The sequence below is a fragment of the Doryrhamphus excisus genome, chromosome 1 (genome assembly GCF_030265055.1).
Source record: "Doryrhamphus excisus isolate RoL2022-K1 chromosome 1, RoL_Dexc_1.0, whole genome shotgun sequence".
NCBI classification, from domain to species: domain Eukaryota; kingdom Metazoa; phylum Chordata; class Actinopteri; order Syngnathiformes; family Syngnathidae; genus Doryrhamphus; species Doryrhamphus excisus.
Window position 1 is genome coordinate 38,955,104 of NC_080466.1, and position 26,737 is coordinate 38,981,840.

General features: G+C 41.0%; 1 protein-coding gene across 1 annotated transcript; it reads right to left on the reverse strand.

Annotated features, from left to right (window-relative positions):
- Positions 1 to 58: 58 nt before the first annotated feature.
- On the reverse strand, positions 59 to 26,344 carry sfmbt1 (Scm like with four mbt domains 1). Its single transcript, XM_058091719.1, has 21 exons — positions 26,190 to 26,344; positions 18,858 to 18,916; positions 18,670 to 18,764; positions 16,480 to 16,723; positions 14,659 to 14,747; positions 14,103 to 14,355; positions 12,790 to 12,887; positions 12,617 to 12,718; positions 12,369 to 12,528; positions 12,165 to 12,247; positions 9,244 to 9,370; positions 8,969 to 9,082; positions 7,648 to 7,690; positions 7,489 to 7,556; positions 7,244 to 7,383; positions 6,202 to 6,311; positions 5,765 to 5,940; positions 3,991 to 4,169; positions 3,683 to 3,907; positions 1,478 to 1,606; positions 59 to 1,392 (listed from the first exon to the last, which is right to left on the reverse strand). The coding sequence occupies exons 2-21, from the start codon at positions 18,880 to 18,882 to the stop codon at positions 1,252 to 1,254; spliced, it is 2,601 nt and encodes an 866-aa protein (XP_057947702.1). The 5' UTR covers positions 18,883 to 18,916; positions 26,190 to 26,344; the 3' UTR covers positions 59 to 1,251.
- Between the last annotated feature and the right edge of the window lie 393 nt (positions 26,345 to 26,737).

A 26,737-nucleotide genomic window follows, 5' to 3' on the forward strand; every position in this document is an offset into this window, starting at 1 on the left:
TGGGAAATGAAGTCAATTGACAGAAAAACGGCTGCAAATGATTTTCAAATTAAGCTGGCTGGTTTTTTATTGCGGTTTTCTTTAAATAATGATCATATTCAAACAGGAAATGAAAATGTTACAGTGTACTGAGAACCATTGATACAAAAAAAAAACAAATGAGAGAACAAGATAACCTACAGAAGCTTTTTTTTTGCATACACAACATGAATAAACACTACAAGAACAAGTTAAATGAGAGAACATTGTTTTTCTTAACAAAGCATCTTTGTTTTGAATCTTTTTTTTCTCATATAAGTTCATTCAAAAATAAATTATGGTGTGAATTGGCTCAAATAATCACCTGAATATTGCTCCACATCAACAACTGTTTAAGCACTGCAAGAGTTTCAACTGATTTGTGCAAATATTAAGAATATTTAGAACATTTCCACATTATTTTGCCAAATTAATATTGGATTACCCTGTTATGCTAAAGTTATTTGTGTACATATATATGTATATATATATATATATACAACCATGCAGTCAAGTCAGTATTACCGTACCAGAGTACAGGATTGTACTTGTGCCTGCATTTCAAAGTCCTTGAATTATAAAACAATCAAACTTCAAAAATTTCCACTCCTGAGGTGAAACTTGGAATTTCTTTTTTTTTAATTTAAGGGCATTCACTGTTTTCAAGTGCTTGCATTGTAGTAGTTGCCAAGACATACATTAAGTATCATATGTCCACACCAAATATCTTTACACTTGACCGGTGAATGTGTGAATGTACCACACTTTGAGGCAATCAACCTTTCCTTAGCCTTGCAGCTAAGACAATATATATCAGAGTGACAAACAAATTAAAAAAGAAGGATTTGGAGCACTCCGAAGACACAAATATAATTAAAAAGCCTTTAAAAAAAAAACACATAAAAGCCGAAAAAGCGTCACACACTCTCAACATCACCTTGGAGTCAAAGCACACTTATTAATAATGAAGGCTTTTCAATTTATCTGAAGGCTTCAGGGCAACCGTTAATTTCAGTGCTTACTTGTGCCTCCTGGACCTGAAGTGTTTTATTTACCCTGTGCAGCTTTCTTTCACCTTAAAAATCTTATGTTGATGCTGCTCTGTCAAGCTCCTCACGACTCGGTCTTGGTGCTGCGTTCCAGAGGGCGTCCAGTGTAAGTAAGGTCAATATGAGACAGTGTTTTGTTTTTTTTTTAAAGTATGAATTAAGTCTCTCGTTCATCGTCCTTCAGCTACGTGGCAAACTGTTGATAAAATGCCAGTTTGACCCTCTCAATGTGGTGACACAGCTTGATGGCCGGTCCCAGCTTAAGGTCCATGCACTCCTGCACAGTCGGCAGGTTGAGCAGCAGAAGAGCCTGGCCGTCGATCTCCTGCAAGAAACGGTTGCGACAGTGATCACTCGCTACGGATCGGACTGACCGTTAACCACGAGGAACGTACGGGTGTGTCGCTTACTTGATCCAAGAAAATGCGTGCCAGAGGTGCGCAGTCAGTGGTCCTGATGAAACGAACCACGTCAGTAACGCTCCACTCCAGAGGGCTGGTGTCCAAACACAACTTTTGATGAGGTTCAGTCTTTGACGTCTGTAAAATAAGGGGGAATTTATACAAATTTATAATTTATGCTAATTTATACTAATGTCACCAACCCATTAACACGTGTTTGGTCTGCTTTATTGCATTTGATGGATGAGAGAAACACACATGCCATTAGAGCGAAGCCAAAGAAACCTTCCTTTACAAGGACATAAGTATTAAACTGTGATTATTAGTTATTATTATCATAAAACTGACGATAAGAACTGTCCCTGGAGAGAAAGGTCAAAGAAGCAAAACATGTGTTATATGTGATATATATATATCACTATGTTGACGGTTGCTATGGTACCTATTATGTCATTATATGGTCATTTCACCTCATACTTCAGTATGTGTAAAAAATAAAATAAAATAAAATAAAATAAAATAAAATAAAATAAAATTTAATTTAATTTAATTTAATTTAATTTAATTTAATTTAATTTAATTTAATTTAATTTAATTTAATTTAATTTAATTTAATTTAATTTAATTTAATTTAATTTAATTTAATAAAATTAAAATCATTGTTCAGAAAGGCAGGAAGTGAACAAATGTAACAGTTACTGATTGTAAAAGTACCAGATGGAGGGGTAGGATTTAATAAGCTTTGCTTCTTCCTACTCCTTTTGGACATGTGGAACTGGGAACTCATTATGGGATGCACTCAATTGTAATCTGATGCATGTTCGAATAGAAATAAACCATTACCATTATTATGTCAATACAGTACTCGGTAACTCTCATTATGACACAGTAAAGTCTGTGAGGTCAATATTTGTGGCTTTGGAAGAACATTTTCCACAGATGATCACAGGTTTTAATGGTATAATTGCCCCTTTGGTTTACAGTAATCCCTCGTTTATTGACGTTAATTGGTTCCGGACCTGACCATGATAAGTTTTAATTTCCGCAAAGTAGGATTCCTTGTTTACAAATGGAATATTTTCATAGTTAGGGCAGAGAAAACCTGTTTACGACCTTCTAAATACACTTTTAACATGATTAGAGACCTACAGCCACAAAGTAACACCCCTATAGTCGCTTTTACACTTGTATCACCCAATATATTATAATAAATTATACACAATATACTGAGAAAATAGGACATAGACTCACATGTGTTAGCATTGAGAGAGCTCCTTGTTGTGCTTTTCTGAATAATACAGTGCGGTGGCTAGTGGCTACTGTGACATTAATGAAAGCTAGTGACAAGTGTAGAATACTACTCATTATCTTCTGAATGACCTGTATTTATATATAACTTAATTTTGTCGTTTTTATGCCTGAAAATGCTAAATTTCTGCCAAAAAATGTACTTAAATATGCAAATTGGCTGTATTCAACCACAACATAGTGATGAGGAATTCATGTTTTTTGCAAAACCGGGATAATCGTGATATTCCAAGAAGAAAGTGGAGAGGGTTTACTGTGTTTTACAATTATGATAATAACAATCACATCAATCTCATAAGTACAAATATATATTTGGTATGTAAACATGCTTATTTCATAGGGCCAACCTGCTTGGCGTTCCATCACGTTACAGCTAAATCGCTACAAGTTGTTATTTGTGGCGGCTCTAACTACCTTTAACATGATTAGAGACCTATAGCCACAAAGTAACACCCCTATAGTCGCTTTTACACTCGTATCACCCGATATATTATAATAAACTATACCCAATATACTGAATGAATAGGACATAGACTCACATGTGTTAGCATTGGGAGAGCTCCTTGTTGTGCTCTTTATTTATATATCACTTAATTTTCCCGTTTTTATGCCTGAAAATGCTACATTTCTGCCAAAAAATGTACTTAAATATGCAAATTGGCTGTATTCAACCACAACATAGTGATGAGGAATTCATGTTTTTGCAAAATTTTGAAATTCCAAGCACAAAGTCTGCGAGGGTTTACTGTGTTTTACAATTATGATCATAACAATCACATCAATCTCATCAGTACAAATATAAATTTGGTATGTAAACATGCTTATTTCATAGGACCAACCTGCTTGGCGTTCCAACACGTTACAGCTAAATCGCTACAAGTTGTTATTTGTGGCGGCTCTAACTACCTTTGGTGATGGAGGGTGGTTCTCATCATCGGAGAAAGAAGGTGAACGGGGTTTCCGGCGCCGTCGTGTGGGTCTGGGAGTTGCAGGAGGGGAAGGGGATGGCGTGGTGGGCTGAGACTTTTCCACTGATTGCTCCGAATCATCTTGGAGATCATCCTGCAGTTCTGAGCCCGTGTCTTCACTCAGGGAGTCATCTTCATCAAGATCTTCCTCCTCACCGCTGCCCTGTGAACCACAGATGTGGAGGTCGGCATCCGGTTAGCAGGGATTCCAACTGTTTAAGAAAGTGCCACTCGTGTGTGTGCTACCTGTGGAGAACCAGCGGGCGTGTTATCCATCGAAGCTGAAGAGCGTCTCTTTTTATGGACAAAGAGCTGCTTCCTCCTTTTCCTCCTCCTCCCTCTTCTTTTCACTCCAGCCTCGAGGTTGGAGTGGCCTCCAGGCGGGCGGCCAACACGTTTACTCTTCTTCTTCCCGTAGTAGTATGCTGGAGGTGAGACAACACGCATGCATGAATGACTTTCATATTGGCATCGTTTACATTTGAGAAGCATTGATCATTTACACAGGCTGCACGGTGCCGGAGTGGTTAGCGCGCAGGCCTCACAGCTAGGAGACCCCAGTTCAATTCCACCCTCGGCCATCTCTGTGTGGAGTTTGCATGTTCTCCCAGTGCATGCGTGGGTTTTCTCCGGGTACTCCAGTTTCCTCCCACATTCCAAAAACATGCTAGGTTAATTAGCGACTCCAAATTGTCCATAGGTATGAATGTGAGTGTGAATGGTTGTTTGTCTATATGTGCCCTGTGATTGGCTGGCGACCAGTCCAGGGTGTACCCCGCCTCTCGCCCAAAGACAGCTGGGATAGGCTCCAGCACCCCACTGCGACCCTCGTGAGGAAAAGCGGTAGAAAATGAATGAATGAATGATCATTTACACAGGCTATACGGCGGACGAGCGCGCAGGCCTCACAGCTAGGAGACCCCAGTTCAATTCCACCCTCCGCCATCACTGCGTGGAGTTTGCATGTTCTCCCTGTGCATCCGGTACTCCGGTTTCCTCCCACACAAAAACATGCTAACTATGATAATTATTATCATATAATTATATTATTATATATTATATTATATTATTACATTATAATTACTATGTCAATACAGTACTCGGTAGTTCTCATTATGACACAGTGAAGTGTATGACGTCAATATTTGCGGCTTTGGCTTTGGAAGAACATTTTCCACAGATAATCACAGTTTTTAATGGTATAATTGACCCTTTGGTTTACAGTAATCCCTCGTTTATTGACGTTAATTGGTTCCGGACCTGACCATGATACGTTTTAATTTCCACTAAGTAGGATTCCTTGTTTACAAATTGAATATTTTCATAGTTACGGCATAGAAAACCTGTATACGACCTTCTAAATACACTTTTTAACATGATTAGAGACCTACAGCCACAAAGTAACACCCCTATATTCACCTTTATACTCATATCACCCTGTATACTATAATATACTGTACCCAATATACTGAGAAAATAGGACATAGACTCATATGTGTTAGCATTGGGAGTTCCTTGTTGTGCTCTTCTGTATAGCATAGTGCGGTGGCTAGTGAGTGAGTGAGTTCAATTCCACCCTCAGCCATCTCTGTGTGGAGTTTACATGTTGTCCCTGTGGGTTATCTCCAGGGATTGCGGTTTCCTCCCACATTCCAAAAACATGCTAGGTTAATTAGCTACTCCAAATTGTCCATAGGTATGAATGTGAGTGTGAATGGTTGTTTGTCTACTATATGTGCCCTGTGATTGGCTGGCGACCAGTCCAGGGTGTAGCCCGCTTCTTGCCTGAAGACAAATGGGATATTTTAGTCACTTAAGTGTATATAGTGTTCATAGCTCTCTCTGCAGCTGGTCTGTGTTTGGAGTAAGTGTAGCATAAATCCAAAACCACATGCAGAGTTAATCCTCCGATGCTGACTTGTGAAAATGCGTGCCGGTGCGCTCACAATATCCAACGACCTCCGGGGTGTTGCACTTTAGAGGTACCAAGCGTGTCCGGCGGTGTGATGAATCCACCTACTGTATTTGGTCTTGGTGAGAACAGAGCAGTTCTCGGAGCAGTGTTCCAGAACCATGCGGGGTCCAAACAGGTTCGGGCAGCACTCCAACTTGATGCAGGTCTTCCTGCAGAAGTCAGCCACGCGATCTGCAGTGCGAACTATTTCCACTGTGGCTCGGTAGCTCTTTCCCTTGTATCTGCAAAGCAAAGAGAAGCCTTTTTTAGATCCAATATCCATCATCTTTGGTATGCTCACTGTAATGATGAAGTACCAGGGCCTTGTGCTGGCTTTCAAGGGAATACATGCAGTATTTATTTTCCACTTGAGCTGTGAGTACATTTACATTCCAGTACGTATGCTTTCCAGCCCAGCTGTGAGCTCTTTTGCTCTCCACTGCTGTTTCTTTGAAAAGACAAGAGAACTAGGATCTGAGGATTAAATGGTGGTTTTTCCTCACTTGGCTTTGAGAGTCTCTCCGTGGCCTTGCCAGCGGCTCTCCTGATCCAGCTGCAGCTCCCTCAGCACACGGCTCGGCTTGTATGCAGAGTTGATGAGAAGGGTCAAAACCTGCACCAGCAAAGAAATGGAATACTTTGTGGTAAACTGCATGTTTGGTTGGTATTTTGTGTTAGTGTCAAGTGTACCTCCATCAAATGATACACAGGAGGTGAAATGCACATAAAATTACATATGATATTTCCCCATAATACTACAAGCTTATTTTTGTATAATTGCAACATTTTTTTGTTATGAAGTTGGACTTTATTCTCGTAAAATCACAGCTGTCCTTTCCATTTCTACTGTTGATTATTGAATTTTTTTTTCTTTAAACTTTCGTATTATAAAATCTGACTTTATTCTGGTAACTTTTACTTTATCCCCAACCTAATTATCATTTTTTTCTTGAATTATTCAACTTTATGGTACTAAAACATATGTTTTTCCTTCATATTACAAGTTTCTTCTTGAAAAAGTTGTTAGAATATGACTTTTTTTTATTTCATATTTTGACTTCATCATGCTGACATTTCTGCTCTAATAATTATTAAATTTATAATAAAATATTTAATTAAACATTTTAATTTAATATTTTAATTTAATATTTTTAAATTTAATATTTAAATTTAATATTTTTTAATTTAATATTTTAATTTAATATTTTTAAATTTAATATTTTTAAATTTAATATTTATAATTACATATTAAATGAAATATTTATTTCTTGTAGATTTTCTTTTCATAATATTGTATTGTGACTTCTCATAGTATTATAACTTTTCCTTAATTTAAATTTACAAACTTTTAACTTAATTCTTTGTTTTGCCTGTAGTATTTTTTTTTCTCTTAAAATTTTTGGCTACTAAAATGACATTTTCATTCTCATGGAAGTTTCTCCTTTTTTCTCTTAATATTTTGACTTTATTCTGCCCATTTTGCTGTTGGGACACCACTGAGGGACTTCACAATGAATTTAAAGGGAAAAAAAGACACTATCGAACCTCTTTGAGCACAAGGACACAGTTCCCAGGTCCGATGAACTGAGGCAGCTCAGCAATCCGGCCCTTATTAAGGTAGGGCCCCGAGAAACAGCGATGGTTGAAGTAGATCTTGGGACAGCAGTATTTCCCGTTCCCTTGTCCTGAAATGTGGATGCAAAACACAACATGCAAATGATTACACCAGGCCACACAGAGGGGGAAGCAGGTTTTTTTTTTTTTTTTTTCAAGGACAGATTTTTACTAACCAGCCTCTGGGTGGTTTGCCATCTGCTGCTTAACATTGTCTGGTGACGATGACTTTGGTGGAGCTCTGCTGTAAAGTGATGCAAAATGAGTCAGTTGGAGAAGTTTGGGCATCCAACAGTTGGAGATGTTCCAGTCTAAACAACACATTTGAGACTCACTGTTTCTCAGGCTGCACCACAGCAATCTTTCTTTCGTTCTCCACTAAAACATAAAGAGACAGAGTGTGTGCTTAGATAAAGAACAGAATTAGAAGCATATATGGATTTTATTCATTCATTTTCTACAAAATGCTCCTGAAAAAAGGAACACAATCACATAATAGTAATATAATAATAACAACAACAATAATAATAACATTCATTCATTCATTTTCTACCGCTTTTTCCTCACGAGGGTCGTGGGAGTGCTGGAGCCTATCCCAGCTGTCTTCGAACGAGAGGCGGGATACACCTTGGACTGGTGGCCAGCCAATCACAGGGCACATATAGACAAACAACCATTCACACTCACATTCATACCTATGGACAATTTGGAGTCGCTAATTAACCTAGCATGTTTTTGGAATGTGGGAGGAAACCGGGGGAACCCGGAAAAAAAAACACTCATGCACGGGGAGAACATGCAAACTCCACACAGAGATGGCCGAGGGTGGGATTGAACTCGGGTCTCCTAGCTGTGAGGCCTGCGTGCTAACCACTCGGTCACCATGCATTCATTCATTCATTCATTTTCTACCGCTTTTCCTCACGAGGGTCGCGGGGGTGCTGGAGCCTATCCCAGCTGTCTTCGGGCGAGAGGCGGGGTACACCCTGGACTGGTGGCCAGCCAATCACAGGGCACATATAGACAAACAACCATTCACACTCACATTCATACCTATGGACAATTTGGAGTTGCTAATTAACCTAGCATGTTTTTGGAATGTGGGAGGAAACCGGAGTACCCGGAAAAAAAAACCCACACATGCACGGGGAGAACATGCAAACTCCACACAGAGACGGCCGAGGGTGGGGTTGAACTCAGGTCTCCTAGCTGTGAAGTCTGCACGCTAACCACTCGACCTCCATGCAGCCCGTATTTTATTCAATTCATTATTTTTATGGGCTGCACGGTTAACGAGTGGTTAGCACGCAGGCGTCAGAGAGAGGAGATCTGAGTTCAATTCCACCCTCGGCCATGTTACTGCAACATAACCCGCCATGGAGCCAATGAATGTGAGTGTGAATGGTTGTTTGTTTATATGTGCCCTGTGATTGGCTGGCGACCAGTCCAGGGTGTACCCCGCCTCTCGTACGACAACCCCCTCGACCCTCGTGAGGATAAGCGGTAGAAAACGAATTAATTTTTATGCTTAAAATGCTTCAAATTTAGGGCCAAAAATACGTACAATTTAAAATATGTCATATTCAACCACAAACAGCATGATTTATTAATATGAAGTGAATCTGTGGAGTTATAAAAGCTTACAGCACGGCTTACCCGCAGGTTTAATGGGGTAGACAAGAGGATAGCCATTGGTCTCACACCAGCTGACAGGGAAGATGTCCAGGGAGTCCACATGAACTATTAACTCTGGCATGGGCTGCTTGAGTCCTGGATGAAGGCGGGTTAAATAAAACATATTAGAAGAACCCCTTCCTTAAAATGAATGTTAGTAAAGCTGTGACTCCATCGTTTGGAGAACATGTTCATGCATTTCTACTGGAAAAAAAACAAAAAAAAACACTGCACATTCTTTCCGCCCTCGCTCTCACCTTCCAAGCTGAGCCAAATGTATTGACCTTTGACCCTGGTGACTGTTACCACGTGAATGTTCTCTGGTGACAGCGGGTTGACAGCCTCCAATTTCATGGACTCTTTGAAGCTGTGTTCGGATGTCTCCTGGTCGTTTGAAAAGAGACAATAAAACTATTATTTTGACCTCCGTAAAGTTTAAAAGGGCAAAGGTGGCATGTATATATTTCACACGTGAGTTGGTTAGATTATAGACTATGCAGTATTTAACTCTTAAATACGCTCGTATGCGTCACTGCTCTCCATTTTGTTGCTTTTTTTTTATACTTTTATTGCTTTGTTTCTTGTTTTTAATATTTTAATATCTATTTTACTATTTTATTTCTTAAATGATCTTTTAGTTTTGGATTGTTACTTTTTAATTTTACTAGTCTTTGCAGCACTTTGGAAACTCTGTTTATAAAATGTGCTATATAAATAAAGTGGATTGGATTGGATTTTTGTTGGTTTCAGTTTTAAGTTCGCTCTGTATAGTACAGATAAATAAAGAGATATTATGGTATCTTCTAGGGATCGACCGATACATCGGCCGGCCGATATTTGCGTTTTTTTCCTTGTATCGGTATCAGCTGATACGCACGTGGGTTCGCCGATGTATTTTTCCACCGCATGATTTACAGTCAGGCATCCGCGGGGGCAACGCAGAGGACCCCGCAACACACGTAGTCGCGGTACCCCGCCCCCCACTGTTGAATCACATCAAGGGCGCGTTTTCACAAGTAATAGAGTTAGCTTCCTTTTACCACTTTACTAAGCCCCCATCACATTTCACTGGATGATCGCTAGCCATAACAGTTTAAGTCACGGTGGGACAACAAGAGAGCCCAAAAACATCACATACCAACGCAACAGATGAATAAAAGCACTCTCACTAGTTGAGCAGAACAAGAATGAACAACTATGCAACTTTAAATGCGTGTCGTGTTATGTGTATGCGTCAGGGTACGCATCACGCTGCGGAGGAGCAGTCATCACATCGATGCTAGATAAAACTTAAACTAGGACAGAAATGTTTTGCACATGGTTGAATATTTATTCCTTTTAAAGTTCATAATGCCGTTTAAATGTGTGTTTAAGAAAGCCGAATCCTACTGTGTTCCATGTTTACATTTCAATCAATATTTGTTTAAACATGAGACCTGTATTATTATAGGTTATGATACTGGGCCTGATACCAGACAAACCATGTGATGATCTTATTATCACATACTATTTAATCATGAGCTTATTATCACATACTATTTAATCAAAAGACCATTTTGTTTCCAGAAAATGTTCAGTTTATTACATGTATTATATCTAAACAGTGTAAACACAATAATTGCAAAAATATTTCAACAATAATATTTTATCAACAGTCTTATCTTATCAATGTCTGACAATTAAAGTTCCATTAATCTAGTTTGGGTTTTTTGGTGACTGGAGAAGCACTAGGCACTAAGCACTCGTGTGCTGTTCTCTGATTGGTTGTTTCACGGGCACGATACCAGAGTGAACAGCTACGGGGGCTGATACTGGACATGGTTAAACTCAGGGCTCTACGTTAAAAACAAAAATGACTTGCCCATGGGGAATCCTTAAGGTGAGAACTACTTGCCCGAACTTGCCCCATGTAAAATGAAAAGACTGCCATAATGATATCATATATCAATATATGCTGATAATTCATCAGATAATAGTACTGATGCATTGTATTTGGAGGAATGTCTGAAAATTTGTGGAGATGTATGTTAACATGGCAAGCCATGCTACCTTACACATGGTAGTCGTAGTAAGCAGTGATATTTATAAGTTGTGCACCACAATGAAACATTATTGAATAGACACGTTTGTGTACTAGTAAAGTGTTTTTAATCCAGAAAAAATGCTCAATGGTCAAACAATAATTTGTGAAGCAAAGGTGAGAAAAATACACAGAGAAATGAAACCGCTAGGTTTTGTAGCTTGTGCAAAATCAGCACTTGGTATTGGATCTAATGGGTGGTGTTTCATTGTGACCACTTCAAATTGTCACAGCAATGTGATTCACTCACCTTTGCCATCATTTGATTTGCTGCCGCTAATAAAATACTTGTTTAGGAGGCACTGTTTCATCACTTTTTGGTGTTTTCCTTCAGAAGTTGTTGAAGAATTAGACGATGTTGGCATGGACGCCATGATAGACGTTTTCCTAGTAAAACGATCGCTGATTGGTTGATCGCGAACAAGAACGGGTGTGGGTAAAACGCGGATTGTGGATTACAGACCGCGGTCTAAAAAAACGATTCTGATTGGTCCATTTCAAGATTTGCAAGGATTGGTTTGCAAATTACCACCGGAATTACGCAGTCCGTGTTTTACCAACACCCAACAAGAACCGCTTTAAAAAAAACTCTTGGCAGTACGGCATGCTAAAGTGCACTTGCCCGACGGGAATATTAATGATTGGATTTACTTGCCCGAATTTTGTTTTAACTTGCCCCGGGCCATCGGTACAACGTTATTGTCGAGCCCTGAAACTCTATATTTTATCAGTATCACTGCCCTGGGCTTTGACACAGTATCATTTCGGCCTTTTCCAGTATCATTCATGGGCGGTTTCTAGGGTACAGGGCCAATTAATACTGTAGCATGTGATAATATTTGTTATCATGGTCATTTTTTCATGTAAATTGAGGGATCAAATGCAGTATCGGCCACAAATATCGTCCCAAGCAAAATCGGCCATCGGCTAAGGGTGATGGAATTAAATCGGTATCGGCATGGTCCCCAAAAAAACCATATCGGTCAATCCTTAGTATCTTCCTACACCAACAGGGAGATACCAGCAACTACTAAGAGCGTTCACATTTGCTTGTCATTAGCACTTGGCTAGTAGATGCCAAAGGTGATGTTGACTTACATTTGGGAAACAGTGCTGAGGCGCTGCCTCGGCTTCACATTGTTTCAGGTAATCTGCCCAGTCAAAGTCCGGACCCTGGTACCCTATACATGACACAAAGCATACAAAGAGAAAATAAATAGGGGATTTTCTTGGCTTTAAAGTTAGATTCCTGGAAAAGAAGCTGCAGTATGAATGAGCTAATCAGGTTTTTATTATGAGGACCTGGTGGCGGACTGAGGGGCAGTCCATTTTTAAGACTCCACTGTGCAGGAAAGATCCCCGGACTGTCTCTGTGGCACAGGAAGGACCTCCCAGAAGCTTCAGACTCCTCGATACCACAAAGGTCATCCATTGTCACGAGGAAGTATTCCTCATTGAACACCTAAAAACGGAGATCATGTTTTAATGCGACTTTGACGAATGACCGTGTCAAGCTAAACGTGAACAAAGCCAACGGACTTCACTCATACCTTGGCAACGGTGGCCGGCCTGATAGAGATAGGAGCAGCAGGGTCCACCGCTTCTAATTTCATGCCTTCCTTGAAACAATGAGCAGCAATGGCAGGCTGGTCCTGAACACAAAAACATATCTCAGACACGTTTCATTCAATGCAAACAAACTTAATGTAAACGCAGTCAGTACCTTACTGAGCTCTGCAGTCAGAGCTTCATCCTGAGGCAGGTCCGTGATCCTTTGCCTCACCTCCTCCCACTCTTCCTCCGTTCGCAGGGCCATCAGTTCTGAAACAAACACACACAAATCAGCTGCTTAGCAAGTGTGTTGTAGACGCGATAAAAGGAATCATTTCCATGTAAATCAGATATTTTATGTTAAGTGTTTGAAATGAGACCAAAAAATACCCCAAAATATGATCACAACATTCATTCATTTTCTACTGCTTATCCTCACAAGGGTCGTGGAGGTGCTGGAGCTGTCTTCAGGCGAAAGACCACTTACCCACCGTGCAGCCTATAATCGCAACAATACAGAATAAAAACATTCATTTTCTACCACTTATCCTCATGAGGGTCGCGGGTGTTGCTGGAGTCTATCCCAGCTGTCTGATACACCCTGGACTGGTGGCCAGCCAATCACAGGGCACATATAGACAAACAACCATTCACACTCACATTCATACCTATGGACAATTTGGAGTCGCCAATTAACCTAGCATGTTTTTGGAATGTGGGAGGAAACCGGAGTACCCGGAGAAAACCCACGCATGCACGGGGAGAACATGCAAACTCCACACAGAGATGGCCGAGGGTGGAATTGAACTCGGGTCTCCTAGCTGTGAGTCTGCGCGCTCGACCACTCGAGCACCGTGCAGCCTATGATTGCAACAATACAGAATAAAAAGATTCATTCATTTTCTAACGCTTATACCTCACGAGGGTCGCGGTGGGTGCTGGAGCCTATCCCAGTTGTCTTCAGGCGAAAGGCGGGGTACACCCTGGACTGGTGGCCAGCCAATCACAGGGCACATATAGACAAACAACCATTCACACTCACATTCATACCTATGGACAATTTGGAGTCGCTAATTAGCATGTTTTTGGAATGTGGGAGGAAACCGGAGTATTTGGAGAAAACCCACGCATGCCGAGGGTAGAATTGAACCCTGGTCTCCTAGCTGTGAGGTCTGCACGCTAACCACTCAACCACCGTGCAGCCTATGATTACAACAATACAGAATAAAAACATATAAAGATGAAATCACACTATATGTGTTTCCAGGAGCTACCATGTATCTTAATTCTATTTAACTGTATAAGTATTTTAAACTTATAACACTTAAGATATATATCATTCAGCATTTTTTTACAGAATAATAATTAGTGTGAGTGCTGGATTCTCTCAGCAGATCGATAACAAATGAACATATCCAACTGTCTCCCTTTGTTTCCAAGAATAAATATGAATGCAGATCCTGAGACACGTCGGATGCCACTGACCAGACGGAGGCCTGAGGGTGCATCCGTGCTCGTGAGCCCAGCCGGGTGGGTGGAGGCGTGGGTGGAGGTAGAAGAGCCAGAGGGTTGCGGGTGTGTCCGGCAGGCCCTCGGTGCCGACGAGCCGCAGCTTCAGCCTTCCTCCGACGTTCTCCTCTACCTCGGCAGCCCAGGCCAGTCCTGGGTCAACGCTGTCCTGGAGCTCCACGTAGCACCCGCCGCTCAGCAGCTCCATCGGGTCTCCGCCACGCCGAGGCTGAGGTTAAATGAGGAGACGAGAGATAATGTGAATGTGTGGACATTTTCAGTGGTTTTTCCTCCAAGTCTATGAAGAATATGAAACATGGCGGCGTGCAGGAACACCTCGGTGTTGCATTAAAGATGGTTCTATTTTCCCTGCAGTTTCACTTGCAGCCATTTTGCTTATTTACCGGTTTACCAAATCAGTAGCGTTACTGAGGAATGCACACACGCACACACGTGAAAGAAATGCCGCTCAAGCTCCACCCATCAAGTGAGTCATTTTTGAAGGGCAGCCGCTGCGGTTCCCTCGTCTTACCAATTCTAGCAGGTTGGCAGGCGCGCTGCACTCCTCCGCCAGGACCTTCTCCAGCAAAGCCTCCCAGTCCTGGTGCTTCTCACGCACACCTGAGGTGAATCACACATATAATACAGACATTCAGTACCCAGAACACCAGACTGAACTGGGAAATCAATCCATCATATCGTACTTTATTAATTTCTCAGATATATTAACGAAAAAAACATCACTCAGCTACATTGTTGAAAGAAAAAATATTACTTTCATCTGTTGAAATAGTTTTTTGTACAATACTGCACTTACTGAGTGCCCAAACAAAGCAGCCTACTGCAACATAACCCGCCATGGGGCCAATGAAAGTTGAAGGTGCCAGCAATTTGATGAAAAAGGTGAGAAACAGTAGTGAATTCAAGGATTAAAGGATAATAATGGCATCCTAAAATGATGGTAAATGTTCATTTGTCAATTTTATGTGTTATTTATATTTATTTAGTGTGTTTTTCTGCATGTAAATCTACAATTATTCCCTGTGAAATGTACATTTTTGGTGCTATTTTTGCATGTGTGTGGAATGGATCTGCGGCGCGGTGGTCGAGTGGTCAGCGCGCAGACCTCACAGCTAGGAGACAAGGGTTCAATTCCACCCTCGGTTATCTCTGTGTGGAGTTTGCATGTTCTCCCCGTGCATGCGTGGGTTTTCTCAGGGTACTCCCACATTCCAAAAACATGCTAGGTTAATTGGCGACTCCAAATTGTCCATAGGTATGAATGTGAGTGTGAATGGTTGTTTGTCTATATGTGCCCTGTGATTGGCTGGCGACCAGTCCAGGGTGTAAGACAGCTGGGATAGGCTCCAGCACCCCCCGCGACCCTCGTGAGGAAATGAATGAATGAATGGAATGGATCCATTGGGTTTACATTATTTCCTATGGGAAATTTTGCCTTTTGTTTTTATACGTTTCAGTTCTTATTGAAGTCTTTGCAACCATTGATAACAAAAATAGAAGTACTACTATATTACATTTAATGTATAATTGTTAATTTTTATTTACTGTGTGATTAATTCATTTATTAAATATCATTCCAGGCCTGAAGGAGAAATATGGTCACGGTTTAATCTTGTGAGATGTTGTGACACCCATAATATTTAGTATTCTAACTGGTCACTAGGTGGCAGTAATGTTACTGTAATGTTCAGGGTTGGTCGCCAGCATCAGACAAGGTGGAAGAATAATACCTAATAAAAACACAAGTTGCTGATTGTGATTGACAGCTGGGATAGGCTCCAGCACCCCTGCAACTCTTGTGAGGATAAGCGCTAGAAAATGAATGAATGAATAAAAAAAAAACACAGGCTCCTGTTGCGGCCATAATGCCCTCCAAGTTAGAACTCAACCCTGAACCCCCAACGCCACTTCCTGTCCTCCACAGGCCCAGAACAAATTACTGTACCACACATGTAAGTCTTATTTATGTCTTAAATGGATTATTTTTGTCTGATCACTGTATTGGGTAATATGAGAGTAAAGGTTCACTTATCACGTGCTACTGGATGTTCAAGTATGGGGTCAGAATTTGCGTGTGATGGCGAAACCAGTGGTCCCTTTTGCTCTTTGTAGAGAGAACTGTGTTTGTTTTGCAGTTGATTGTGCAAAACTGTGCACATTTGGAGCAAACAAGCAGTGCTGCAAGACTCCCAGACTAAAGGGGAACAACACACACAAAGGTTGAGGTTGTTACATTTGTGTCAAACACACATTTAGCATGTGTTAGCAAACTACCCAATTTGGTAATTATTGTTGACTTTCCTACAAACCAAAAACCCCCCAACAGTCTTACCCTCTGGGGCTCTCATGGTCTTGCCATGCTGGCGGCTCCAGCCCAGCGGGTGGAGGTCGGCGGTCATAATGTCACACCAGAAGTCGGCACTGCGGTTATCCTGGTATCCTTCATAGCGAAGCAGCAGCAGCTGGCCGCACGTCGTGATGATGCTGGCCACCCAGTAAGGACCGTCGGCCTCCGAGCGCACACATACCTCCAGCTTCATGCCTGGAGTCAAGCCTGTCTGCAGACCCTGGTCCACCTGAGACAAATACGGTAGCATGAAGATGATATTCAGGAAGTTCCTCTGTAAGGATGTTTGCTTGGATTGGGGAAGGAAGTCAGTTCAAGATCTGCTACAGACCAAATGATGCAAGAAGGTTGCTAGTTTGCTTCCTGAGGCGCAGCTGGGTGGAGAACCCCAACAGCTCAGGACAAGACTACCTTACAAAGGTAGCAAAAGGCAACAAACCCCAAAGGCTTCGCTACATGTCTTAAAATGAAGCCTGGATCTCTCCACTAAATTATTTTATTTCAGAGCAATTTTAAGCCATAAAAACAAATATAAAAAATCAAATATCTTTCTGCACAAAATAAGATGAAAAATAAATAAACAAATCAAGAATAAAGAAAATCAATCAATCAGTAATAAATAAATAAATATGATAATAATAATAAAACGGCAAATAATAAAAACTTAAGAAACCACATATAGTTGGTGGGTAGACAAATTATTTTGAACAAAGCATTATTAGAGCCCTGTAGACATGACAAAACACGACTATAGTCACATTTATACTCTTTTTATTTACAACATATTGCGCAACTGCAGGGTCTTGAGACACATGCTAACTCGCAAACTAGAGAGCTAGCGACCTAAACGGTAGCCTTCAAGTTATTTCCTTTAAACTTAAATAGCCAAAAAATTACCACTTCCACACGGATAGGGAGGATAACTATTAACAGTTATATAACCTTTAACATGAACATTAATCAAACGTAATAATTTTTTCTGGGTACATGATACCATACAGCATCCATATCAAACTTGCGCGGGCCGCACTAACATTAAACTTTCATATCAAGGCGGGGGCCTCAAACTAGTGTCCTGCAGGCCACATTTGGCCCGTGGGCCGCGTGTTTGAGACCCCTGTCATAGATCATGATATGGTTTGTAGTAGCCAGTAGTGGGAGACACCCTTGTGTGTCCATCTATTTCATTCATTCATTCATTTTCTACTGCTTTTCTACTAGCCTATTCCAGCTGGAGCCTATCCCAGCTGTCTTCGCGTGAGAGGCGGGGTACACCCTGAACTGGTCGCCAATTAACCTAGCATGTTTTTGGAATGTGGAAGGACACCGGAGTACCCGGAGAAAACCCACGCACGCATGGGGAGAACATGCAAAGATGGCCGAGGGTGAAATTGAACTCAGGTGTCCAAGCTGTGAGGCTATCAAACTTGCGCGGGCCGCACTAACATTAAACTTTCATATCAAGGCGGGGGCCTCAAAGTAGTGTCCTGCGGGCCACATTTGGCCCGCGGGCCGCGTGTTTGAGACCCCTGATGTATACCATTGTTTTCGGAAAGGTCATTCGGAAAGAGAAAAACTCCTCATGAAAACGTGGCTAGTGAATTAGCTAATATTTTGACTTTATTCTCATAATATCACAGCAGTTTTTTCCCAATTTCTGCTGTTCCTCCCACATCACCGTAATTAAACGAATAAAACGGTAAAAATAACCTGACTTTCGCCACATTTTTTCTTGCTTTCTTGCTGATAAGAGGCTTCAGCCGCTACATTCACTTGAAAATTTGAAATGCTTGCTGTGTTCCTAGCGGTGTTTGTGCATCATTGAGTACACGTATTAAACAGCCCGGGGTAGTATGTGGAGATAGTCGAGGGAGAAGGGAGGGCAGCACGTTGGTGTGATATGACAGGAATACTGCCTTTGCAGTTTAGCACTGGTGCAAATGTTGACCGAGAGATGAATGCAAATGAACGGTATTGTGGCTACAAATAAAAAGCTCTGAGAAATTTCAATATCTGCACGGGTACAGACCGTATGTAGTGTTAGTGCTACAACAGCACATTACTTTGCAGTCTTTTTTTGGTCCAATCTTGGTCATTAAGGATCCCTTTGCATAAAACGTTTCTTATTATTTGTTGTGAAAAGCGTTCTGGCTTTAAAAAGAAGTGACTCCTCACATGTTTGAAGGCGTGATGAGGCACAGAAGCAGCGCCAGTCTCCTCCAAATAGTCATCCCAGTTGAAGTCGCATACATCCTGAGCGGAGTCTCCATCTGGAACAGACATACAGCCATTTTCCTTTTTTTTTTATAACCTGCTTTTCTAAAATATAATCTGGCTGTTTACACAAGCAAAAGCTATCCTACCAGACTCCAGTGACTCCTGGCTCATGCTGGCGTCCTCTCGCAGCCGCCAAGATTAGGAGCTGTGGAGGAGAACAGAGGAGGCTTAGCATCCATTTAATGTAAATGAATGAGAAAAAGCAACAGAAGAAAACAAGAGCGTATCCAGAACTAACAGAATCTGAATCCTGCTTTTGTTCTAATGTGATGAACATATTTCATTAACAGGCGACATGGTCAAGTCAATAGACTATGTAACCTTAAATAATGCTAGGATTTAATATAATGATAAAGCTAAAGGTGGAAATACTATAAAAAATAGTAATGTAGGATCAGAAGCTGCCACACAAAAAATAAAAAAATCCAAAATATCCAATTGGCCGTCTTTGTTTATGATCCTGTATACATATAATGAGTTAACTGTGTTGGAATGACACTGAAGGTACATTTAGAGGAGGGTGAGCTACAGGAAGTGTTATTGTTTCTAGAATTGTACACATACAACCCCCCCCAAAAAAACCCAACCGTGCTGCAAAATCAACTGAAAACATATCATTTGTATGCAGGTCCTTTGGACTATGGATGGGCCGATCCAGTCCAGTATTTGTATCAGATTCCCATATCGGAAATTGCACCTGCAGCCACATCTGCGTTTTTTATGTTGTCGGTAAATTCAGCCAAAACAATATCAGCAAACGTAAACAAATGAGTTGTCAGCGGAAGTATGTAGCTGTCTCAACACATATTGGTACTTGTCTTGTATATTTAGTGTTAGTTTGCTGCGTGATGATTATAGTCTTCTATCTATATGACACTGTGAGCCAAACTATTATATTGAGTAATGACTTCCTGTGATTTCCGATGCCCCCCCCCCCCCCGAGAGCTTGTGATTGGCTCCTGCCAAAGGAAGAGCAGTTTTCCTCAGTGACTCGCAAGTGGCCCAGTATTTAAACAATTAGTTGTAGTTCTGAAGTATTGTAGCTCTGACGTCACAAGATTAGAACATGGTCATAAATTAGCCGTACCTCTGAGTAAACCATTGGGGTCAAAGTTGATTGATTTTGAGTCCAAAAATCTGTAGACCAGTCGTATGGTAATTATCTATTTTAAAATGTAAATATTGGCTGCACGGGGGGTCGAGTGGTTAGCACATAGCTAGAAGACAGCTGTTCGATTCCACCCTCTACCATCTCTGTGTGGAGTTTCAATGTTCTCCCCGTGCATGCATGGGTTTTCTCCATTTTCCTCCCACATTCCAAAAACATGCTAGGTTAATTGGCCACTCCAAATTGTCCATAGGTATGAATGTGAGTGTGAATGGTTGTTTGTCAATATGTGCCCTGTGATTGGCTGGCCACCAGTCCAGGGTGTACCCCGCCTCTTGCCCGAAGACAGCTGGGATAGGCTCCAGCAGGATAAGCGGAAAATATCTTCAGATTTCAGTTCTTCAAATGTTATTCACATGATTTACATTTCCTTAATCATCCATGAACTTTGACCTATTATCTTTGTGTTGGAGGCAACATAAGATATTCACACACGTGAACTTTGACCTTGAAAACAGTCATTGATATTTGTGTGTCTTTTCTGATATATTGTAGACTAAACCACTAATTGTTTGTGTTTGGTTTATATTGATTTGACCGCCGAGTGGTTAGCGTGCAGACCTCACAGCTAGGAGACCAGGGTTCAATTCCACCCTCGGCCATCTCTGTGTGGAGTTTGCATGTTCTCCCCGTGCATGCGTGGGTTTTCTCCGGTACTCCGGTTTCCTCCCACATTCCAAAAACATGCTAGGTTAATTGGTGACTCCAAATTGTCCATAGGTATGAATGTGAGTGTGAATGGTTGTTTGTCTATATGTGCCCTCTGATTGGCTGGCGACCAGTCCAGGGTGTACCCCGCCTCTCGCTCGAAGACAGCTGGGATAGGCTTCAGCACTCCCCATGACCCTTGTGAGGAAAAGCGGTAGAAAATGAATGAATGATTTGACCGCCTGGGGCCTAAAAAATTACTCAATAAATCGATGCTTCGAAGTTTTAGGTTAATCCACTAGGAAAATATAAACACAAAATATGACGGTGCACAAAAACAAAAAATAAACAGAGGGTGGATTGTCTCTATGAGATACAATACAATTTACACGGGCAACAATTTGTTTAAGTATACAAAGTCAAATATGTCATCTTCATTTTAAAAAGAGTTTGAATCCTGACTTGAAATTTGAAACATAAAGAAGCGTCTTTGACACGTCAAACGTGACCCGGGGCAGCATTGTGATGCACACGTGAAATGAAGTTCATTCAACAAGACTTCCAGCATGAATGAGGGTAGCGTTGGGGTGTGTGTGAGACCACGGCGGCGATCGGGATGATGACTCCTTTCAGACGGACCTGTCAGTCTGGTCTTTGTCATACGGGACGTCTCTATTAAAACCCGAGGGGGGGCGACATCACACACCACCCCCTCCCGGCTCACGACGGCGACCCCGGTGCTCCGCTAGGATCTGCGCCGCCTTTCACCCACGACCTATCCCTCTGTGTTCCTAACCCACACACACACACACACACACACGCCCTCCCGCCAACACATACATACACAGCAAAGGGTCTCATTGTCTCCGAGGTCACACTCTCTAACGTAAAGAGTAGAAAAGAATGAAAGTTGACAGGCTCTATTCTCACATGTGATGCTGATCTCATTAATGGAAGCATATGTTGATACATTTGCTTTCACTTTAAGTTTACCAGCCCTAAAAAATAATAACACAATCTACTACTTTTTCAATATTTCCAGACACGTTTGTTTATTGGATTGCATATGCTATAGCCTTCTGCAGCCCTTTGCACCGCTGAGACTTGCACACACATACACAAACACACACACACACACACACACAGGAAGAAAAGCAACTTCCCCGTTTCAAACACCGCGACTACCAGCAGCCTTCAATTTCTTTGCAGCACCTTAGCCTGAAAGAGAAAGCAACCGATTCGCCCACACACACACACACACACACACACACACACTCACACACACACATTGTACAAGCACTTACTGAATCTTAGAATCTAATTCTCATCAGCACTTAGCATGTGATTAAGCATTTCTGCACCAGCCTCTGGGGGGGGGGTTCGGAGCAGGAAGCTGCACAATCACAGACAGCCAATGCATTTCTTGCTAATGAATTGAAATTAGCATCATCTCAAGGCCTTTTGCATTCTATCAATAGCGCCCCGTCTCACAGTTGGTGGGTTCATTTTTCTTTGTTTGAAATGGGGGGAAAAAAAAAAATCTCAAAAATTGTACCTGCCCACATCCATGCACTTTGGGGAATGGCACTCAACTCAATTAAAAAAGGCGCAGGGGGAGGGTGTGTCACCGCACCCCCCCTCCTCCATTCCACTGGCACAACCACGACTCAACACGGATCCCAAAGATAGTACAACTAGCAAAATGCTTCTTTATTTTGTGCTTTTGTTCATATTTTCATGGTAGTCTGGGGACCGTTTTTTTTAATGGTGGTTTTAAATCTTGTTTTATTTTTCAGAACTGTATGGCTTTCTGTTGCTGCTTTATGGTGGTTTTCAACAACAAACAATTCTGCATGGCATTTGTAATCATAATAATAATAATAACATAATATGACTGAATACAACACACTATATTTTGTACTGTCATACTGTCTTGTACCGCAAATGGAGCTGCTGCAATTTCATTCTACTGTATGTAAAATGATAATATAGGGTATTTTGATTCTGATTCTGACACAATGTCAGTCTGATGTTTCAAAATAAGTCTCAGGAGGTTCCACAATAGTGTAGTATTTGAAGCGTGGTGAGCAAATTTCTTTGAGAAATGTTCTTTTCAGAATATTAGGACTTTATTCCCATAATATTACAGCTTTTACATAATCTCCCCAAAAATTACAAATTTTATTTTGTTTGTTTCGCATAATATTACAGATTTTTTTTAAAATATAACATATTTGTTGTTTAATATTTAAATTATATGCAACTAAAATGACATTATTATGATATTATGAGTTTTTCATCTCATATTTTGACTTTATTGTTGTAGCATTCTAACTTTTTACATGAACTATACTATAGTATAGTTGCTATAACTTTTTTTTAACAAACATGCAACTTTATTCATTGTTTTGCTTAATGTATATATATATATATCTGTTGTTTTGTTTGTTTCTCATAATATTTCAGACTTTTTAAAAATATTACATAATTTTTTTTAATATTTCAACTCTATGCAACTAAAATGACAAATGACATGATTAAGATATTGTGAGTTTTTCCTCTCATATTTTGACTTTATTCTCGTAGCATTCTAACTTTTTACATGAACTATACTATAGTATAGTTGCTTTTTTTTTTACCAAACATGCCAACTTTATTCATTGTTTTGCTTAATGGGTATATATATATATATATATATATATATACAGAAAGATACAGAAATATATATATATATATATATATATATATATATATATATATTTCTGTTGGTTTTGTTTGTTTCTCATAATATTACAGATTTTTTTAAATATTACATAATTTTTGTTTAATATTTCAACTCTATGCAACTAAAATTACATGATTAAGATATTGTGAGTTTTTCCTCTCATATTTTGACTTTATTCTTGTAGCATTCTAACTTTTTACATGAACTATACTATTTTTATACTAACTTTTTTTTTTTTTTTTTTTACCAAACATGCCAACTTTATTCATTGTTTTGCTTAATGGGTATATTTTTATATATATATTTCTGTTGGTTTTGCTGTGATAATACATTTAATAGTGACTTTTTGTTCATTTGGTAATAGGGTATAAATGTTATATTTGGATCATTTACATAAAAAATGCAATGGTTTTGACATCAAATGCAGAAAATATGAGAAGCTAAAAAGGTACGTTCTCAGTTTCCTTTTCCAACTTGACAAGGTCGCAAACAAGGAAGTTGGGACTTTACTCCCCTAAACAGTACACAATGTGATACAAGCATTGTGTAAAAGAAGTGCACAAATATCTGAAAACAGTTGAACGCCTTCTGCCGCCAGTGAGGTCACCCCGTCTCGACAAATCTCCAGTTTAAATGCCATCTGGCCCTGTTATCAAAAGCGTGAAAAAATAAGCTAAATGAACCATGTGATCTGGATCCGCTCAGCATTGAAGAGAAAGTCTCTTTTATAAATAAAGACAAAACAAAGCGACACACAACTTAAACTCTCATTCGTTCAACGCTGACTTTTACATACTGGTTCTTATGTGTCGTTTTGGTCATGTGACTGCTCCTCTTCAGGCATGTCGTATTAACAAAAAAAAAAAGCACAGAGCTATAAGAGGCGTGATGAATGACTTCCTGTTTGAGCTGCTGAAGCGGTTGAGCTAACACTTGTTTGGTGCAATACTGTACATACGACACAACACAGCTGCCAAGTTCCTACCACGGATACCAAACAGATGTTGTATGTGGTAATAAACGGTGTAACAATACGTGTATCTGTACCGAGCCGTTCAATACACACGTGTACCGAACCGTATCGCTTGAATTTCATGTCATGTCAAGTGTGTGTATCGACTTTTGAGGTAATAAAAACGTTGGCAATTTCAACCTAACCAAACTGAACCGTAAATTTTGTGTATGGTCGCTAGGTTCGCGGGTACGCTGGAGCCTATTCCAGCAGACTTTGGGGCGACAGAAAGGGGTACACCCTGGTCTGGTCACCAGCCAATCACAGGGCACATAAAGACAAACAACCATTCACACTCACATTCATACCTATGGACAAATTAGAGTAGATGATTCACCTAATTTGGAAATAAATGACTGTTTACAGGCTGCACGGTGCAGAGTGGTTAGTTCGCAGGCCTCACAGCTAGGAGACCCGGGTTCAATTCCTCCCTCGGCCATCTCTGTGTGGAGTTTGCATGTTTTTCCGGCTACTCCGATTTCCTCCCACATTCCAAAAACATACTAGGTTAATTAGCGACTCCAAATTGTCCATAGGTATGAATGTGAGTGTGAATGGTTGTTTGTCTATATGTGCCCTGTGATTGGCTGGCCACCGGTCCAGGGTGTACCCCACCTTTTGCCCGAAGACAGCTGGGATAGGCTCCAGCACCCCACGACCCTCGTGAGGATAATGAGAACATATGAGACATTTTGGCCTGCACGGCGATTGAGTGGTTAGCACGCAGACCTCACAGCTAGAAGACCCGAGTTCAATTCCACCCTCGGCCATCTCTGTGTGGAGTTTGCATGTTCTCCCCGTGCATGCGTGGGTTTTCTCCCGGTACTCCGGTTTCCTCCCACATTCCAAAAACATGCTAGGTTAATTAGTGACTCCAAATTGTCCATAGGTATGAATGTGAGTGTGAATGGTTGTTTGTCTATATGTGCCCTGTGATTGGCTGGCCACCAGATCAGGCTGTACCCCGCCTCTCGCCTGAAGACAGCTGGGATAGGCTCCAGCACCCCACTGCGACCCTCGTGAGGATAAGCGGTAGAAAACAAATGAATGACAGTTGACAGTTGCCCTCATGCTAAAATTGACATTAAACATAACTGACAGTTTTTTGTGTGTGCAATCCCAACTACAAGCATGTAATACTTGCTCTTTTTTTTATTTAAATATAGGTTTGTGTCACATGCAGATTAGCATATTATGCCCCAATAACTACACAGAAAAGAATATAATCTGAGATAACCTATTATGATAAATATGTTTGCTCTGCCATAGCAAAGGTTACACAATGGGGAAGTTGAAGGCAGCGGTGGTAAGTCAACACAGATATAGACAAAAAAAACCTAAACATCACCCAGCTCTGGTATTTTTTTTTTAAAGAACACTTGAATGTCGCATTATGCAAGTCTGTTTAAGCTACTGAAGGGCAAAGTGAATAAAGTGTTAGTGTCGCTTGTGCACTGACTGACTGACTGAGATGAGCCATTGTGGCTTAGCAAGGCAAGAGTCTACACCGCCTTAACTTTCACACTGATGCCAGCGATACACACACACACACAGCTTCGTTCCTATAGCTGGGATGATACACACGCTGCGTGAGTTAACGGCAGTGTGTGTGTGTGTGTGTGTGTGTGTGTGTGTGTGTGTGGACGCATGGAACAAGCGAGTCAAGTTACTGCACGTCACGGCTTTGAGCAATAAGCGAGCAGGCTGACGAGCAATAAGGGCGCTTACACTCGACCGAACCGCACTCGTCTTTTTGAGAGACAGGAAAAAAGACGAATGCCTCGCCGCGGCGCAAAACACCGCCAGGAAAACGTAACAAAGAGTGCAGAGTATGTGAATATTTGGTCGCCAAATTGGTCTCTTACCGTTAAGTAGTTTTTCCAAGTCGCTTTTTTAGATGCCGATCCTCTCTCCGCCTGCTCGCGAGCAGTTATGTTAAGCTAGCACGACTCACGAGCCCCTTTCTGGTTTGAGTATTTCAAAATAAGACGAACGCCGGCGCGTGGCCGACTCCCCGGTAACAGCCAGGCTCGTTGCAGCGACGAGACCAACCGCAATACTTCCGGTGTCAACCGGTCCGCGTCCTTGTTAGCTTGATTTGCACTGCTCGTCCACGACCTCATTCCAATATGGCACAAATGGCTACTGCGCATGCGCTTCCGCCTCTTGATATGCCTCTGAGCCCGGGCTACAACATCACACTGACTTCCATCTTCACACACAATAAAATATCACACAAGCACAATCCACAGCAACATCTGGAAAGAAAAATGAAAGAAAAAAAAAACAGCAGGAGATCTTGTATTATTTCTAAGGTGTAGCCATAATTCTCCACAGCAATCGTGAATAAATTTAATCCCCAACGGAATCCGCACTTAGGTAAAGGGTTGACATGCAATAAATTGCCTATATA